The sequence below is a fragment of the Zonotrichia leucophrys genome, chromosome 19 (assembly GCF_028769735.1).
Source record: "Zonotrichia leucophrys gambelii isolate GWCS_2022_RI chromosome 19, RI_Zleu_2.0, whole genome shotgun sequence".
Lineage (NCBI taxonomy): Eukaryota > Metazoa > Chordata > Aves > Passeriformes > Passerellidae > Zonotrichia > Zonotrichia leucophrys.
The window spans coordinates 9,122,278-9,139,883 of NC_088188.1; the positions used below are offsets into that span (position 1 = coordinate 9,122,278).

The window sequence follows — 17,606 nt, forward strand, 5'->3', positions numbered from 1 at the left end:
CGCTTCCCCCGGTAGTGGCGGCGGCGGCGGGTGGGCGCGGGGGCCGTGAGGGAGCCGCTGCCGCCGCCATGTCCGAGTGCTCGGCGCTGCAGTTCGTCAGCCCTTACGCCTTCGAGGCGATGCAGAAGGTGGACGTGGTGCGCCTGGCCGCGCTGAGCGACCCCGAGCTGCGGCTGCTGCTGCCCTGCCTCGTGCGCATGGCGCTGTGCGCGCCCGCCGACCAGAGCCAGAGCTGGGCGCAGGACAAGAAGCTGATCCTGCGGCTGCTCTCGGGGGTCGAGGCGGTCAATTCCATCGTGGCGCTGCTCTCCGTGGACTTCCACGCGCTGGAGCAGGACGCCAGCAAGGAGCAGCAGCTCCGGTAAGGCGGAGAACGGGGATCTGTGGCGGAAGCGCTGTGTGTGGCTGTTCCAGCTGTTCCAGCTGTTGCAGCGCCGGACGCACCCGGCCATTCGTGTCCGTCGATGCTCTCTAGGAAAGCCCCGGGGTTTGTTGTGTGTGCTGGGATCTGCGGAGGTGTGGGAGGCACTGGGGGAGCTGCCCGGCAGGGAAGGGCTGGGATGGCTCTGTGGGATGAAGGGACAGCTCAGGTGGATGCGCTCTCCTGACTCTCTGTGCTGCTGGGGAATACAAGCACTTGAAACTTCGATAATGTACTGAATTAGCTGTCTTGTACTGCAGCTACAACAGTCTTTAAAGGTTAGAAGAGATCCCTGCCTTCTTTTAACCAGAAGCATTTCTGTCTTTGCAGAAACGTTTTAACACTTGTTGTTTTGAATTGTGTGCCAGGCACAAGCTGGGAGGTGGCAGTGGGGAAAGCATCTTGGTGTCACAGCTGCAGCACGGGCTGACGCTGGAATTTGAGCACAGTGACTCTCCTCGGCGGCTCCGGCTGGTGCTCAGCGAGTTGCTGGCCATCATGAACAAGGTGAACTTCCCCATAGGTGGATATTTGTGAGATTTAGGTTCCTCTCTGGAATGGCTGACACACTGGTGTGCTTCTGGTGCTGCTGCTGCTTCTCCAGTCCTTACCTGCTTTATCAAGATTCAGAGTCTCAGTCTGATTGAACAGTGGCTTGTGTTTAAACTCTTTCTGACTTCCTAAAGGAAGTCCTTGCTGATGTTATACAGACTCTATAATATAGAGATTCTGTGCTCACACGTAATGTGATTGGGTGACCTGTCATTGGTGATCTGTCACTTTGGAAATGAAGTGCTGACTTTTCTCCATCCCATTCTTTGCCCCTACTGCAGTGTGGTATTAACCATCATATTTCTCTTCCCCCACTTCCTTTCTCACCAAACGTTTTGTTTTCCTTGTGTAAACTTAGAATGTCAGTGGGCTGTTTTTCTTTCTTCTGAAAAGAAGCAATGATACCATCTGTGTTGAAGTATTTCCAGTAGTAAATATTTCTTATTCTACAAACTTTTCCTGCTTGTTCTGCATTGATGGCTTTATGGTTTTGGCAGTTTTTAGTCTACTAAAGATGCTGAATTTAAAACAGATTTAGACAAATTGCTCCATAAAACCTGTTCACTGATGATAAATGTTCTCTTGCAGGTGTCAGAATCAAATGGTGAATTTTTCCTCAAATCTTCTGAGCTCTTTGAGAGTCCTGTTTACCTGGAGGAGGCAGCAGATGTTCTCTGCATTTTGCAAGCAGGTGTGTTTCTGTACTTAGAGTGTTTTCTGACCTCTCACAAATGTAACAAAGCAGTTTGGGAGCTGCTGTGGCAGATGTAAGGTTAATCTAAGCTCTTGGAAACAGGGCTTTTCTTTCCCAGTGAAACATTGTGACTTTCAGCACCCTCTTTCCATGCAGAGCTGCCATCACTGTTGCCAATAGTGGATGTGGCTGAGGCTCTGCTGCACGTTAAGAACGGAGCCTGGTTCCTTTGCCTGCTGGTGGCCAATGTCCCTGACAGCTTCAACGAGGGTGAGTTACAGCTTCTCCTCCAGCTTTTGAAGTGATTTCTACCAGTGTGGTTAATTCTGGGCTAAACCATGACTTGTACAGGTTTGAATGCTGAGTGCTGCCACCAGGGCATGTTCAGTCCCATTTTTGCAGGCCAGGCTCGCCATATGTGTCACTGTCACAGACATCTTTTATGACAAATCCTTTCCTTAGGGTTTTTTCTCCTGAGAAGCCTCAAGAACAAAATCTAAACAATGGTTGTCTGCTGCTGTGGAATGTAACAGGAGGATCTGTGATTGGTCTCATGTGGTTGTTTCTAATTAATGGCCAGTCACAGTCAGTTGGCTCAGACTCTGAGACACAAGTTTTTGTTACTCATTCTTTCTTATTCTGTTCTTAGCTAGCCTTCTGGTGAAACCCTTTCTTCTATTCTTTTAGTATAGTTTTAATATAGTAGATATCATAAAATAATAAATCAAGCCTTCTGAAACATGGAGTCAGATCCTCATCTCTTCCCTCATCCTCAGTCCCCTGTGAACACCGTCACATGTCACAGCTTTTCATCTGTAGGTCCCTGTTACAAAGGCTGATTGGGCAGGGGCTGAGAACCTCCTCTGTCCCTGCTAACAGGGATTTAGATGCCACTGAGACAGGTGACAGTTTGAGTTGGGAAGGGCAGGTTTCCTCAGAGGTGCTGTTGGCTCTTTAGTGTGCAGGGGTTTGATAAAGAACGGCGAGCGGCAGGACGAGGAGAGCGTCGGCGGCCGGCGCAGGACGGAGGCTCTGCGGCACCTGTGCAAGATGAACCCTTCCCAAGCCCTCAGGGTGCGGGGCATGGTGGTGAGTCTCATCAGAATCCCAAAAACCTTCCTGAACCTTCCAACCCAGCAAAGGTGACTGAGCCTGGGTGTTTTATCAGGTGGAGGAGTGTCACCTGCCAGGTCTCGGTGTGGCTCTGACCTTGGATCACACCAAGAACGAATCCTCAGATGATGGAGTGAGTGACCTGGTGTGTTTTGTGAGTGGTTTGCTGCTCGGAACAAACGCAAAGGTTCGGACGTGGTTTGGAACTTTCATCCGAAATGGACAACAGGTAGGAAAATCTTAGAGTATTCTGCTTTTAAAGAAATATCCTTGTAGCTTGATGTAACTCTTTTGGATGTGTGCTGCAGATTTGTCTGAATGCACATAAATGCTGTTGCACGTCTTGGAGGAACCTTTACAAGGCAACCTCCTCTTATGGGGTTCTCTATAAATAATGTCCCTGAAGGCAGCAGCTATTTGGTTGTTCCCCTGAGAGGTTTTTAGGCATGGAAACCAGGGAATTGTATGTTTGTAATATTTGCCTGATAAAAATGTTCATTCTCAGTGTTCACAGTGGGAAATGCTCAGGTGACATAGCTAAAGCTCAGAACTGACAACTATATTTAAAAAATATAACCCTCTATCTTTGACTATGAAAACTCTTCCATAACACATTGTTTCTTGGGCTGAATTTGACGTTGTCCTCATCTCTTAACCTCTCGCACAGAGAAAAAGAGATAACATCAGCTCTGTGCTGTGGCAGATGAGGAGGCAGCTGCTGCTGGAGCTGATGGGGATCCTGCCCACGGTGCGCAGCACGCACATCGTGGAGGAGGCGGAGGCCGACACGGAGCCCAACGTGTCCGTGTACTCGGGGCTCAAGGAGGAGCACGTGGTGAAGGCCAGCGCCCTGCTGCGCCTCTACTGTGCCCTCATGGGCATCGCTGGCCTCAAGTAAGGAGCCTTGGCATGCTCTGGGGTTTTGTTCATGTCATGGCTGTGTGAGGGCTTTGGGCTTTCTGTGGTAATGCCACTGTGTCCTCAGAACTTGTGGCAGCACTCACCAATTTCTCTGTTGCTGCAAAATCACTTCCGCAGACTTGTTAAGAGAACTCTGAACCCACATGGCTGGAGAAGTGTGTAGAGTTATCAGCTACTTTCTCTTCTAGCAACATACGTAATATGGATTATGAACTTCTGTTCCTTTGCTTTCACTTTTTAGAAATGACCTTTTTAGGCTTTTTGATGTAGGATCTCTATGCATTGTTAGTTTTAATTTAAGTAGTTTGTACCAATAGATAAGATTATTTCCTGGGGAAGTTTTCTCAATGTTGTCTCATAACAGAGATTTTTATCTCTGTTAAGTTCAGAGCAAATTACCACCTTGACAGATTGAATAACGGGGAAAATTGAATCTTTAACCATTGTGAGAGACTGGGAATCTGTTCCCTGTTCAGTGCCCAGCTTTGTTCTGTTCTGTGTCCTGCCCAGGCCCACGGATGAGGAGGCTGAGCAGCTCCTGCAGCTGATGACGAGCCGCCCTCCCGCCACCCCGGCCGGTGTGCGCTTCGTGTCCCTGTCCTTCTGCATGCTCCTGGCCTTCTCCACGCTGGTCAGGTAAATGAGCCTTGCTTGGTCGTATCCTATGCAAGCTGTTACAGCTCCAGAGCTCAGTCCCCAAGGGGACTGGGTGCCAGAAGCCAGCTCGCTCTCAGACCAAGGCCGCGGGTCAGCCCCTAGCAAGCAGGGAATATTCAGCTCTTAGTGATTAGGCAGCTCTTGTGATTTCAGCTTTGCTTGCTAGGTAGCTTTTCCCTTGGCCTAAGGCTCCAGCAGACGGTAGAGAGAGGAGAAGCAGAAGACGCTGGCTGTTCCACGAGAATGGCCTTATTGTAGGGTCTGTGAAGGGTCTCAGCTCTTCTTCTTCCCAGTTAGTAGGGGTACAGTATGCTACTTTTATACTTTTGGTCTGGATCTAATCTTGACCAATGGCAAAGGTGTTAGAGTGACCATAAGTGACCAATAGTAGGGTTTAACACAATATTGCCTTACATGGCTATAGGGATAAGGTACAAGGCGGATGTCCCTGGAGACAGGAAACTTCTTTGCCGCTGTGTCAGCATTCTATTCTCTAAGGGGCCTTGGCTAAACCTGAGGGGTTTACTACAGTCAGGTACTGTCAGTGCAGCAGCAGCTTTGCAAGATCTCACCATTAAGGCAATGCTTAAAGAGCTGCACTTTTTTTCACCCCTAATGCTTTATAAAATCTCTGTGTGTTGATTTGTCTCACCCTGTAGTTGGTGAATGGATATTTCACTCTTGTTTTATACCAAGTCTTTTGAGAGGTGAGCATTAGCATGAGCTTAGTGTGAGTGGTTTTTTGAAGGCTGAAGTCGGCCTGACTTGTTCACTTTTCCAAGGAACAGGTTCATGGCTGAGTTCCTTAGAGAGAAGCAGTGCAGATATCCCAGGGTGTAGCTTTCTGTTGGGTGCATTCCAGAAAGGAAGTTGCCTGACAGTTGGACTGACCTTTGTGCCAATATCACTTCTTATCAGCACTTGGATGCTGAAGTGAAAGTGACAAAAAGTCTCCTGGTGTAAGGTTCCTCAAACTGTACAAACAGTACAGTTCCTGTACTTGCAGCTACTACCACTACCTGCAAGTGATAGTAAAACTGGCACTGCTTTTCTGGGAAAAGGATCTATTATGGATTTTCTTTGTGCAGCACCCCAGAACAGGAGCAGCTCATGGTGATGTGGCTCAGCTGGATGATAAAGGAAGAGGCCTACTTTGAAAGGTGAGAGCAGGCTGGATTTCATGTAGTGATTCCAGTAATCTCACATTTATTTATGTCCTGTTTATTTACGTCCTGTATTTCTTCCTCTTTGTTCTCATCAGCATTTCTGGTGTTTCTGCTTCCTTTGGAGAGATGCTGCTCTTGGTAGCCATGTACTTCCACAGCAACCAGCTCAGTGCCATCATTGATTTGGTCTGCTCCACCTTGGGAATGAAGGTAAAGCCTAAACTATTTCTAGTCTGTCCATTTGCCTGTTAAAATCAGATTTTTTACTGGGTTTTGGTAGTTTGGTATTTACTTTACTTTTGATATAAAGAGCTTTGGTTTTACTCATATACCTAAAGTAAATATAACCTGAAAAATGAATAATAATTAACCTGGAAGAACATTCAGATGTGCATAGCTCGATACAGAGGAATGTGGTGATAAAAGAATCTTCAAAAAATGATGCCCGGTTGAAATCATTATTTCTGAGAAATGATCTTTTTAGAAGACTAACTGAAGTGTTTTCCAAATTGAGCTGCAAAGTTTTTATTTTAAATAGTTAAAAGAAATATCTGTACATGTGAAAATTAATTTCAGTAAATTGCCAAAGGAGATTTGCCAACAATCAACTGTTGTGAAAGAATGTCTCACCAGATGTAAAAGCTGGGGAGGGAGATTTTAGGACAAGGAAGACATTGGGTGATTAACTGATTGTGACATTGGAAAATATTTCTGTTTGACATTTGATACAGATATTAATTGCCTGGGATACCAGGAAAACTGACAAGTTTTAAAAGGCTAAAAGTTAACAGTAGTTATAAGAAAGATAGAACTTGCGATTCTAAGTACTTCCTCTGAATTTCAGATTGTTATTAAGCCCAGCTCACTGAGCAGAATGAAGACAATCTTCACACAGGAGATTTTCACTGAGCAGGTATTTTCAACCTAGGGATTTTTTCCTCCTTTCCCTTTGGGATATTCCCCAAAACCAGATGGCAGTCAGGGCTGTGTGACTCGGTGCCCTTGTGCCCAGTGGTTTTTGTGCTGTCTCTCCCTGCAGGTGGTCACAGCCCACGCTGTCCGGGTGCCTGTCACAGGCAGCCTCAGTGCCAACATCACTGGCTTTTTGCCCATCCACTGCATTTACCAGCTCCTAAAGAGCCGTTCCTTCACCAAGCACAAAGTGTCCATTAAGGTACCACCTCTGTCTGGTTTCTGTTCATAATTCTGAATGCTGATGGGGTTTTGCAGGCTGGTTGACTTAGAGGAGCAGAATTCTTGATAAATCTTGTACCTTCCTACCATGTCATTTAAGAATGAACTGTGTTTTAAGTTGGGTGCCCATTTTTAGCTCTGCAATCCAGAGACCACTGCTTAATGAAATTAAAAACAATAATTCTCTCTCCCCCATCTGTGTTTAATCATAGTCAGAATGATTTCCAGGCAGGACAAGTTCTATTTGTGAGTCAGGGTCCAGGACACAGAGTTTTTGCTGATGAGGTTTTGCAGGCTGGTTGACTTAGAGGAGCAGAATTCTTGATGAATCTTGTACCTTCCTAGCATGTAATTTAAGAATGAACTGTGTTTTAAGTTGGGTGCCCATTTTTAGCTCTGCAATCCAGAGACCACTGCTTAATGAAATTAAAAACAATAATTCTCTCTCCCCATCTGTGTTTAATTAGTCAGAATGATTTTCCAGCCAGGATCAAAGTTCACTTGTAAGAGTCAGGTTCCAGGCACGATTTTGAACTGCATGAGGTTTTGCAGGTTATTTGACTTAGAGGAAAGGAAATCTGAGATCCTTGACCTTCCTACCAGCATTTAAGAATGAACTGTGTTTTATGTTGGGTGCCCATTTTTAGCTCTGCAATCCAGAGACCACTGCTTAATGAAATTAAAAACAATAATTCTCTCTCCCCATCTGTGTTTAATTGTTGGAGATTTTTTCAGAGATGGCTTAGAAAGCAGCTGTGAGGAGCAGATTCTCACAGCCTGCTTCTGTGAACAGCAGAGGTTCTCAGGTTATTTTTAACTACAGGTAAAAGTGACAAACATGAAGGCCTTGAGAGCCTTGCACATCAGAGTTCTCAGGCGCTTTCATAACAAGTGGATGTTCTATCTTGCTGTTTTGAAAGCAGAATAATTTTGTGACCAATCTGGTATTGAAACATAAGGAGGTTGGTGTGTAATCTTGACCTATTGTGAGCTCAGATTTTGCAATATGCATGAAGTGAATTAACACTGTTATAAAAGGTGACTGATTGATTAATAAAGTGGAGTCGATGCTGACCAACGCAGGGTGGGTCGTCTCCCCTCCAACTTCAATATATGGCCAACTTCAATATTTAATCATAGTCAGAATGATTTTCCAGCCAGGACAAGTTCTATTTGTGAGTCAGGGTCCAGGACACAGAGTTTATGACCAGTTCAGAGCTGGATTTACACTTTCCAAAGTCAAAGGCTCTGCTCAGTCATGGGCTGTTCCCTTGCAGGACTGGATCTACCGGCAGCTCTGTGAAACCACCACCCCCCTGCACCCTCAGCTGCTGCCCCTCATTGATGTCTACATCAACTCCATCCTCACCCCTGCCTCTAAATCCAACCCAGAGGCCACCAACCAGCCTGTCACAGAGCAGGAGATCCTCAATGTTTTCCAGGGACTCTCTGGGGTAATATCTTGTTTGGATCTTTCTCATACTTTATGGGGACGTGGTTTGTGTTAAGTTGCTTCACTTTTTACTTTCACTGCCTGTAAACTCCCTCCTGCTACTGTGACAATCATATATTTTAAGTGATTCTTGTTACTCAGATATTCACCATATTTGTGGGTAAATCCAAATTTTTCTTGCCAAGAATCAGGAATACAACCTGACCTTTGTGTGTGGTTTATGTGCAGGGAGAAAATGCTCGTTCCACGCAGCGCTTCAGCATCACCACCCAGCTGCTCGTGCTCTACTACGTCCTGTCCTATGAGGAGGCACTGCTGGCCAACACAAAGATCCTGGGTAAATGTGGGAGCATCAGGGGGAAACAGATAAACTGAAAATTAGGTGCAAAGAGGGGAGAAATTCATGCTGCTGTCAGATTCGAGCATAGAAAGTTGATGTGTTTGCAGTAAATAAAACATTGCTGTAGAGATTCAGGACATAAAGTTCCTGCTAGAACTCTTTAGTGGAATAATTTGTTTTACACATTAAAAGAGGTCCAAGCTGAGTTACTGGAAATGTTTATGAGCATCTAAGGAATGCAATAACAATTAAGAAAGACTTCATAATTATTTGAGATCTTCATTTATTCACGTGTCATCAAACATGCAATTTCTTTGAGTTGGCAATTTTATAGTTGGTAATACTTAAAGACCCCATTTTTGCCTTTGAAGTGAAGGCTTTAAACCAGTTCTAAAAGACCTTTTTGGGTTTTATTGATGAAATTAAACTTCAGTGAAAATTCAGTGTTTATACCTGGTGTGTGTTTTTACCAGCCCTTTATAAGGTGCAAAACTTCCAGTATTCTTCAGTCTTTTTTCTTCATGTCTGAAATACCATGAAATCAATTGCAGTTCTTTGATATTTTCTCAATTTTACCTGGATAATAGAGAGACAAGTTTACCTTATTAATCCAGTTGGGGATAGAATTGTTTTTAGCTGTAACTGCTCCATGTGGTTTCTTGTCCTGTTCCCTTGTAGCTGCAATGCAGAGAAAACCCAAGTCCTACTCCTCAGCACTGATGGATCAGATTCCAATCAAGTTCCTCATCCGGCAGGCACAGGGGCTGCAGCAGGAGCTGGGAGGTAAAAACGTGTCTGAAGGTCTGAGGTGCATGGAAAGGAAGGCTGAGTGCTCTCAGCTCAGTAGCTGTTGCTTTTTTCATAGCTTGCTTTCCTTTTTCTTGCTTTTAAAATCTGTCAGGAGTAGCTACTGAGATTGCAGAGAAGAGTCACAGTGACAGTGTGAGGAGAGCAGTTCTTTTAGAGCAGGTCTTACCTCCCTAGGGCAAGTTTTAGGGTAGGAATTACCTGAGAATGTTGAATATTCCAGGCTTAATTTAGGTGTTACTTTACAAAGAGTAACTTTTCCTCTCTGTTGGAGTATCAGGCTGTGAGCGTGCACCTCAGTTGAGGGCTTGAAATGAAGGGCACAGATGTGTTGAGGTAGAGATGCAGCTGCTCAGTTCTGAGCTGTGAATGTCCCTGGTGTCCCCAAGGGTTGCACTCTGCCCTGCTGAGGCTCCTGGCCACCAACTACCCCCACCTGTGCATCGTGGATGACTGGATCTGCGAGGAGCACATCACCGGCACCGACGCCCTGCTCAGGAGGATGCTCCTCACCAACACGGCCAAGAACCACTCTCCCAAGCAGCTCCAGGAAGGTGAGGAGCTTCATTCCAAGTCAATTCCTTCCAAATGGATTGGAGTGTAGTTGATTTGGGAGTGTGTGATTAAACTGTGTTTGTATAACCAAAATGTTTCAAATGGCAGAAGTCCAGTTTTACCCAAATCCTGTTATTTCTGTTTTCCAGCCTTTTCCATGCTGCCTGGGAATCACACCCAGCTGATGCAGATCCTGGAACATCTGACCCTTCTCTCAGCTGGAGAATTGATCCCCTATGCAGAGGTGCTGACCTCAAACATGAATCTTCTGCTGGAAGCTGGAGTCCCTCGGGGGATTCTGCAGGCTGTCAACAAACTCTGGATGGTTCTCAACACTGTCATGCCCAGGAGGTATCAAGGCTCAAAATATTGTTTGGTTTCTGGGTGCACAGAGGTGGGAGGCCACTTTTTCTTTTAAAAATAACAACACAATGCCTTTAGCTGGGAGGTTGGAGCTGTGATTGAATGGAATGTGTTGGAGCTGCATTTTTTTAGTTTGTTGATATTTTGAACCTTTGCATTTAAAAGGAAGGATTTGTTCTCAGGGGAAAGGAAGTCTTCAGTTTAAAATACAGGAGTATGGTTTTATAGTGTCCATTGTTTGTACTGAAATCCTGATGGAACAGGAACTCACTTTGGTTAGAAAATGCCTTTTTAAATGAAGTGGATACTCTGCTGCAATGAAAAGTGCTGCAAGTCCAGGGAGAGTAAGGTATCTGCACCTTGGTTAAATTCAAGGGCTGTAAACGGAGTTTTTGCTACTTGAAGGCCTAGAAAAGTATGGCTGAGTGACCAAGTGCTTAGGGAATCCCTTTTCTCATACACATTTTCTATTTAAAAGAAAAAAATCGTAAAAATATTCTCATTTTAGGTTGTGGGTGATGACTGTCAATGCCCTGCAGCCTTCAGCAAAACTGGTGAGGCAGCAGAAGTACACCCAGAATGATCTGATGATTGACCCCCTGATTGTGCTCAGGTGTGACCAGAGAGTGCACAGGTGAGTCTGTGCTGCTGCACAGGGAATGCTTCACTCAAAGGTGTCCAACAGGAAACTTCTGAGAGCTTTCAGCACTTCAGAACATCTTTTCAGACTAATCACAAACTGACCACAAACTGATTGTCCGGTTTTCGGCTGTTTGAAGGGCCTGGAAAGGCCCGGGGTGGCCTTGGGGCAGCCGCGTTTCAAAGGAACAGAAGAGGCTTCAGTTCTTCTTTCGGTCTCGGTGTTTATGAATTGTTTATCTAAAAGATTTTCTCTCGGCCCGACAGAGCTCTGCTCAGCAGCCAGCCATGAGCACACTGTGCTGCCCTCCGGACAGTCACCTATCTTTATACCCATAGTTACGTGTACAATATTTATCATTTTTCCCCAATCCTTTTTATTCTTATTGTCCGGTGCACTTTCAGTAATGACCAATCCCAAAGTGCCACCATCACCACAGAAGATGGAGGAGAAGAAGAAGAAGAAGAAGGACAGGACACGCCCCAATTCCTCCATCTTACTTCTCTAAACCCCCCTGTACAGAAATCCTAAACCCTGTGTTTCACTCTCTAATTAACCAATCCCTTCACCATTCACCCCGGTGAAACCCTCCTATCCTCATACAGGTGTCGTCTCCTGTGTAGGATCAAAGTCCAGCCACCAGACACTTCTGGAACATTCCAGGACTCCCGAGCCCCCCAAGGGTGCTCTCGGTGGCACCTCAGTCCTGAGGTGCTGAGATCCCACAACTGATCACCTGTGTTGTGTGAAACTTGGCCTGAGGACTGTGGGGCTGGGCCTGCTGTTCCAGCATTTCATCCTGTTTTCAAAACTTTGGGATTTGCACGTGGCTCATCCATTTTGGATTTGGGTGTGGGAATTTGTGGTGAAGAGGCTTTGCAGAGTGTTGGGAATGGCTGCTGGTACGTGCTGGTGGGTGAGGTTTGGCTGTAACACCCTCCCAGCCCCTGTGCCTGTGGTTGTTCCATATTTTGGGCAGCAGTTTGTGCCTGTGGGTGCTGCTGTGGATGTGACAGAGGCAGATTTGCTTCATTTCCCAAGGGAATCTTTGCAGTACTTGGGAATTGTTCCCCCAGCTGGCAGTGATGCCAGAGGAGGAGCTGAGGTGCCACAGCCTTTGGGATAATTTTAATTTATTCATGGTACTGAAAAATCTTTGTTTTGTTGTGTTCCCTTGTCAGGAGCCCTCCTCTGATGGATATCATTTTGCACATGTTGAATGGATATCTTCTTGCTTCCAAAGCTTACCTTAACGCTCACCTGAAGGAAACAGCAGAGCAGGACATGAGGCCATCCCAAAACAATCCAATGGGTCCAGAGGCCCCAGAAGTTACAAGGGAAGAGTTAAAAAATGCTTTGCTTGCTGCTCAGGTAAGAGGGAAGAAATGGATAATTCCATGATGTGAGGAAAAAGTGATGAGAGGGAAATGCAGAAACAGGAAATTAAAAAATGAGGCCTTATAAATTTTTTTTTTTCCCAACTTCTGTTACCATGGAAAAGAAGACAGCCTTTGTATTCAGATGGTTTAATATTTTCTTTTTTCTGGTCTGAAGCATTGTGCTGATTTACTGCTTTGATAGTGGTTGTTTGTCAGGACAGATGAGTTCTGCTCACCAGCCCTTTTGCCTCGGTGCTTGTGTGATCCAGAGGCTGTTTGTGGTTGGATTTGGAGCAGTGAAACAGCAATAAATGGGAATTCTTGAGTAATCCTGTTCCACAGACATCCCTTCATCCCTGGAAGAATGTCACATAGGGAGTTCCCATTATAATACTATTTTTGAGTTAACAGGAAGTTTTATATTTAAATTATCAGGGTGATGAATACTGTGAATTCCATGGCTCTGTGCATATTTTGTCTGCTCTGGATGCTTTAAGGGACCACTGGATATTTATTTTGAAGGAACATGAGATTCCACTGAATTTACTCTTTTCGTCTGTGATTATGATATTTTGTTAGATTTTGCCTTTGTTTTTTCTTTGCATCTTGATTGAGATAAAATGTTGAAGTTTTTAAAATGTTCTCCAGGATTTGTGATTCTTTAGCTGAGTCATTTTCATTCTGTACTTAAAAAAATCCATAGGTAGAAATCCCAAGTACATGACAATCTTCCATGTCTTAAATTATCTTTGGTTTGTGTTGGATTTGTTTTTATTTCACTTTTTTAAGCATCCTCTGTGGCTTTTCTCCCCAGGACAGTGCTGCTGTGCAGATCCTGCTGGAGATCTGCTTGCCTACAGAGGAGGAGAAGGGGCAGAGCAGCAGAGCCCAGGGTTTGCTGAGGGCTGTGCAGAGCCCCCCGAGCCCTCAGGGGGCTGAGGAGGAGGAGGAGGAGGAAGAGGAGGAGCAGAGCTTGCTGTGCAACCTGCGGGAGGTGCAGTGCCTGATCTGCTGCCTGCTGCACCAGATGTACATCGCTGACCCCAACATTGTCAAGCTGGTGCATTTCCAGGTGAGCCTGCCCTGCCCTGCCCAGGCTGAGGGAGCTCAGGGGCTGCTGGAGGTTCCTCACAAATGAAAATAATCCCCTTTTGTCCTTCTGTCTGCCCCCATTTGCAGAGCTCACCCTTCCTCCCTGTCCCAGTGCCTGGTTTAGTGAGATCTCTCTCGTCTCTTGGTTTAGTGGGAAGGCAGCACCCAAACTCTGCTTCTTCCCCCCCTTTGTGCCTCTGCCCCTTTCACTTTGTCCATCTAGGCCAAGGAAATCTGCCCTAATCACCTTGTAATTACTCATTCCACATCTTCTGTGGGTTACTTTTTTCTGGCCTTGTTTTTAAATTAATATTCCCATTATTCAAAACTAATTTGGCTTCAAATGTAAACATCTCCTTATCTTTCCTTTTTGTTTGGGCACAGTTTATCTCTGTGCAGTGGAAGGAGAAAGGTTGGCCCTGCAAAAGCAGCTGAGCCCCTTCAAAAAAAAAAAAAAACAAAGAGGGGGAAGATCAGTAATTTCTAAAATACAAATGTGTTTTTAATGCATATTAGATTGCTCCTTGCCAGATGGCAGACTCTTTACAAGGAGTTAATTTGCCTTGACCTGGAACTGATTAAGTGATAAGAAAGTCATTATGGGGCAATTGTGAAATGAGCAGGTTGGGGCTGATGGTGAAATTTGGAGCACAGGAAAGACACAGAAGGAAAAGGTCACTGGAGCCTGCTTTCCTTTGGGGAGTGGGGGGAGAGCTTCCATGCCAATAAATCATCGAATATTGATGATAAAGAATTGATCCAGAGCCTGGGTTTGTCCCCAGTGTGCCTCTTGTTCCTTGGCATTCCAGGCCTGCTGCGAACTCTGGACAAAAGGGAATTATAAATATATTAACTTTGAAACAAAGCATTAACTCAGGTGTCATTTAAAATGTGACTTGAAGCAGAATTTTCAAACACACCTGTGGCACACTGCCACACCTCTTCCTCCCACAGGGTTATCCATGTGAGCTCCTGGCACTGACAGTGGCTGGGATCCCATCCATGCACATCTGCCTGGATTTCATTCCCGAGCTCATTGCCCAGCCTGAGCTGGAAAAGCAGGTACTGGGCATGGGGGAGAGTGAAACAGTCACTGCAAACATCCTGTTCTGACTTGCCTGGGATACTCAGGGAACATTTGCAGCACTTTCACATTAAATTAAATCCTGGCGTTGAAGGCAACTGGAATTTGTTAAAAATTCCCTATTTCTGTATCAAACCAACTTTGTAGTTTATCTTATTTAATCCTTTCTGGTATTAACTTACTGCTGAGGTTAAAACTAAAGTGTGTCAGACCTAAATATCTTCTGCAAGGGTTGTGGTGCACATTGTGTGTTGCTTTATTGCTCATTATTAATGTTGGAGCAATGGTTCTAGGGGAGATTTTGAAGCACTGATTAATGTTAAATATGACTGGTTATTTTCTCATACCAGCAGATTATATATTATATTATATATTTATATAATATATATAATATATATTATATTATATATTATATAGAATTGTTATTCTGCTGGTATGAAGAAAAATAACCCACCTGTATTTAACATTAATAACAATTAATAATGATAATAACTATTGTTAAGGCTTCTTTGGCTTCCATTTCCTTCATGGTAAAGCAGGGAATATTTACGTGCTGTTAAGTGTGGTGAGGAGCTTTGGTTAGAAGTTGTGTGAGTTCATTGTTTTTGTCTCCTTTGGCAGATCTTTGCCATCCAGCTGCTCTCCTACCTGTGCATCCAGTATGCCCTGCCCAAATCCCTCAGCGTGGCTCGCTTGGCCATCAACGTGATGGGGACCCTGCTCACAGGTACCACCCCAAAATCCACCTCTGGGGGGCCAGCAGGGTTTCTCTGGGCTGAATGCAGTTTTCTCTGTCTAACTGCTGTTATAAAAGTGACAGTTCTTGATTGGATTTTATAATAATTTATTTTTACTCCTGCATTTCCTCCTCCTCCTCCCTGGCAGTCCTGACCCAGTCCAAGCGTTACACGTTCTTCATGCCCACCCTGCCCTGCCTGGTGTCCTTCTGCCAGGCCTTTCCTCCCCTCTATGAGGACATCATGTCCCTGCTGATCCAGATTGGACAAGTTTGTGCCTCTGATGTTGCCACTCAGACCCGAGACTTCGACCCCATCATCACCCGTAAGTCACAGGCTCAGCACCCCAAAGGGGCCGGGCACAGGGAGATGAGACAGAAATGCGGTGCTGCTGTGATAATTTACTTAATTACTGACTTAATTTACCTAATTATTTACTGAAATGTTGTGGTGGTGTGATAATTTACTTGTGGGGAGTTCTGGAAGGAATTTGAGATGGGACTTTTGAATTGGTTTTGATGGTGTGGTTTATTTTGTTTATCTTTTATATAGGTAGGAAGGGATTGGTTTACATGGTAATAGTGTGGTTTAGAAGGTCACAAGACCTTTAATCACAAGACTTTTTAAGGAGTTATTGATGAATAAAATATTGTTAATAAGGATATTTATGTTTTTGACTCAATCTGTAAATATTTTGTCTTATGGACTCAGTGTAAGGTTTTTAGCTAATTATGATGTATAAACTTAATAGTTTATGCATTAAAATGGATATGTATCATATGCATTTTAAACTTGTTTATTTTTGTAACTACTTCTATTTTTTCTATATTTTAAACTTTAAAACTAAACTTTTTTCTACTTAGTTTAACATGGTTTTGCTGTAAACTATAAATTTACATTCTTGCTTCCAGTATTTAAGCTTGGAAGATTTTTCTAAAGTTTCAGATCAAATCTTGGGTTTAATTCTAAACTTTAGCTTACAAGCCTGAAGTTCTGAGGGTTCTCTGTATTTCACATTTCATGGTGTCTCTGGAAATAACCAGAGCATGGGATGGTGCTGGCTCAGCTTTGCAATCTCCTATTTGTGTTATAGCTGGAAAGAACAATTCTCAATATTTATTTTGCTTTTCCTGCTGCATTTTCCAGGTCTCCAGCAGCTGAAGGAGAAGCCACACGATTTCTCAGGGTTCTGTAAAGATTCCTCCAGCAAAAGCTGCTCCAGGGACTCTGCCAGCCTGGACCCTGATGTTCAGCTGTGCCAGTGTGTGGAGAGCACCATCATCGAAATCATCAACATGAGTGTCAGTGGCATTTAGGGAAAAAAACCCCAGGCAAGTTGTCCTGTAGCTTTTCCCACTCTTTCTGGTGCCTAAATTTGGAAAAAGCTGTGAAAGTGGACTGAGGAGCTGGAGCAAAGTCCACAATTTTCATTCCTTGATTGAGTCACGGCTGAGGAGAAAATCCCTTCAACAGGATTTGGTGAGAACTTCTGAGGCTGAAGGGATCAGGGAATAATTTCCAGGGAAACAGTGATTTTCAGGCTTGCTCAGCTCCTGAAGTGGCACAGCAACACACCTGGAAGGGTTTTAGAACGCTGAAATATTTCTTTTGTTGGGCAAACAGCAAAATGATGGCTGAGAAAAATTGGAATTTGCTCGAGGTAAATGAGCTGCTGCTGCTCCTGGGCCTTGCAGAGCAAGCTGGAATAAAATGCTCCAAGGAATACTTGAAAAAGTGGTGTCAAAAACCTGCACCTTCACACTGAGTTCTCAGAAAATCAGAAAATTTATTTCTGTGTCAAACCATTGCTCAGAGCTTCAGTTCATGAAATCAGGAGCTTAAAAATCAACCAGACTTCACTGAGAGTTTGAAACTGGTCTAAAAGTTCATTTAAAAGAAAAAAAGTGCTGATAGTAAAGATGAGCCATAGAAATGGGATTTTAAAGAATACAGCTCAGATGGTTTTGTGGTTTTTAACTTGAAAAAAAAGAGATGAAAAAGCCTTGAGGGAATGAGTGCAGAGCTGTCATCAGGAGAAGATTGGAAAGAGAAATGGGTGCTGAGGGACAGGGAGAGCAGGGACAGGATTCAGCTGTGCCAAAGCAATTCCAAGGCCAAATCCTTTCTGCTCCTCCATGGGTTTGTTGTTCTTTTGTGTGCAAGGCTGGAATTCCCTCATGGAAATGTGGGAAAGCCCCGTGGGTTTGTGTTCCAGGATTCCTGCTGTGACACCCCCGTCACCATCTGCCTACCGAGTGTATTTTTGTCATCTTGATGTAAATTATGTAAATAATTGAAATGTATGTATTTTTTTTCTCCTCGGTTCCAAGTGTAATTTTATATCCTGTAGTGGTATTTAAATAAAAAAATCCCAAAAAACAACAACAGCAGTATGACTGAAGTTCCAAGGGGTTTTCTGTTTTGCTTTTGAGTTTCCA

The 17,606-nt window shown here is 44.4% G+C and overlaps 1 protein-coding gene across 2 annotated transcripts; it reads left to right on the forward strand.

The window, feature by feature from the left end:
- The first annotated feature begins 25 nt into the window (after positions 1-25).
- On the forward strand, positions 26-17,547 carry INTS2 (integrator complex subunit 2). 2 transcript variants are annotated; one of them, XM_064729357.1, is made up of 24 exons: positions 26-361; positions 790-928; positions 1,562-1,664; positions 1,824-1,937; positions 2,626-2,756; positions 2,836-3,009; positions 3,448-3,674; positions 4,212-4,337; positions 5,447-5,518; positions 5,620-5,734; positions 6,369-6,437; positions 6,564-6,698; positions 7,996-8,172; positions 8,400-8,508; positions 9,190-9,294; positions 9,708-9,872; positions 10,023-10,224; positions 10,745-10,870; positions 12,058-12,247; positions 13,070-13,327; positions 14,302-14,409; positions 15,053-15,158; positions 15,317-15,493; positions 16,315-17,547. In XM_064729357.1, exons 1-24 carry the CDS (start codon positions 69-71, stop codon positions 16,482-16,484), a joined length of 3,591 nt encoding a protein of 1,196 aa, XP_064585427.1. In that variant the 5' UTR covers positions 26-68; the 3' UTR covers positions 16,485-17,547. The 2 variants fall into 2 exon arrangements, with proteins under 2 accessions (XP_064585427.1, XP_064585428.1); XM_064729358.1 differs by having other exon boundaries at positions 3,484-3,674.
- Positions 17,548-17,606: the final 59 nt, after the last annotated feature.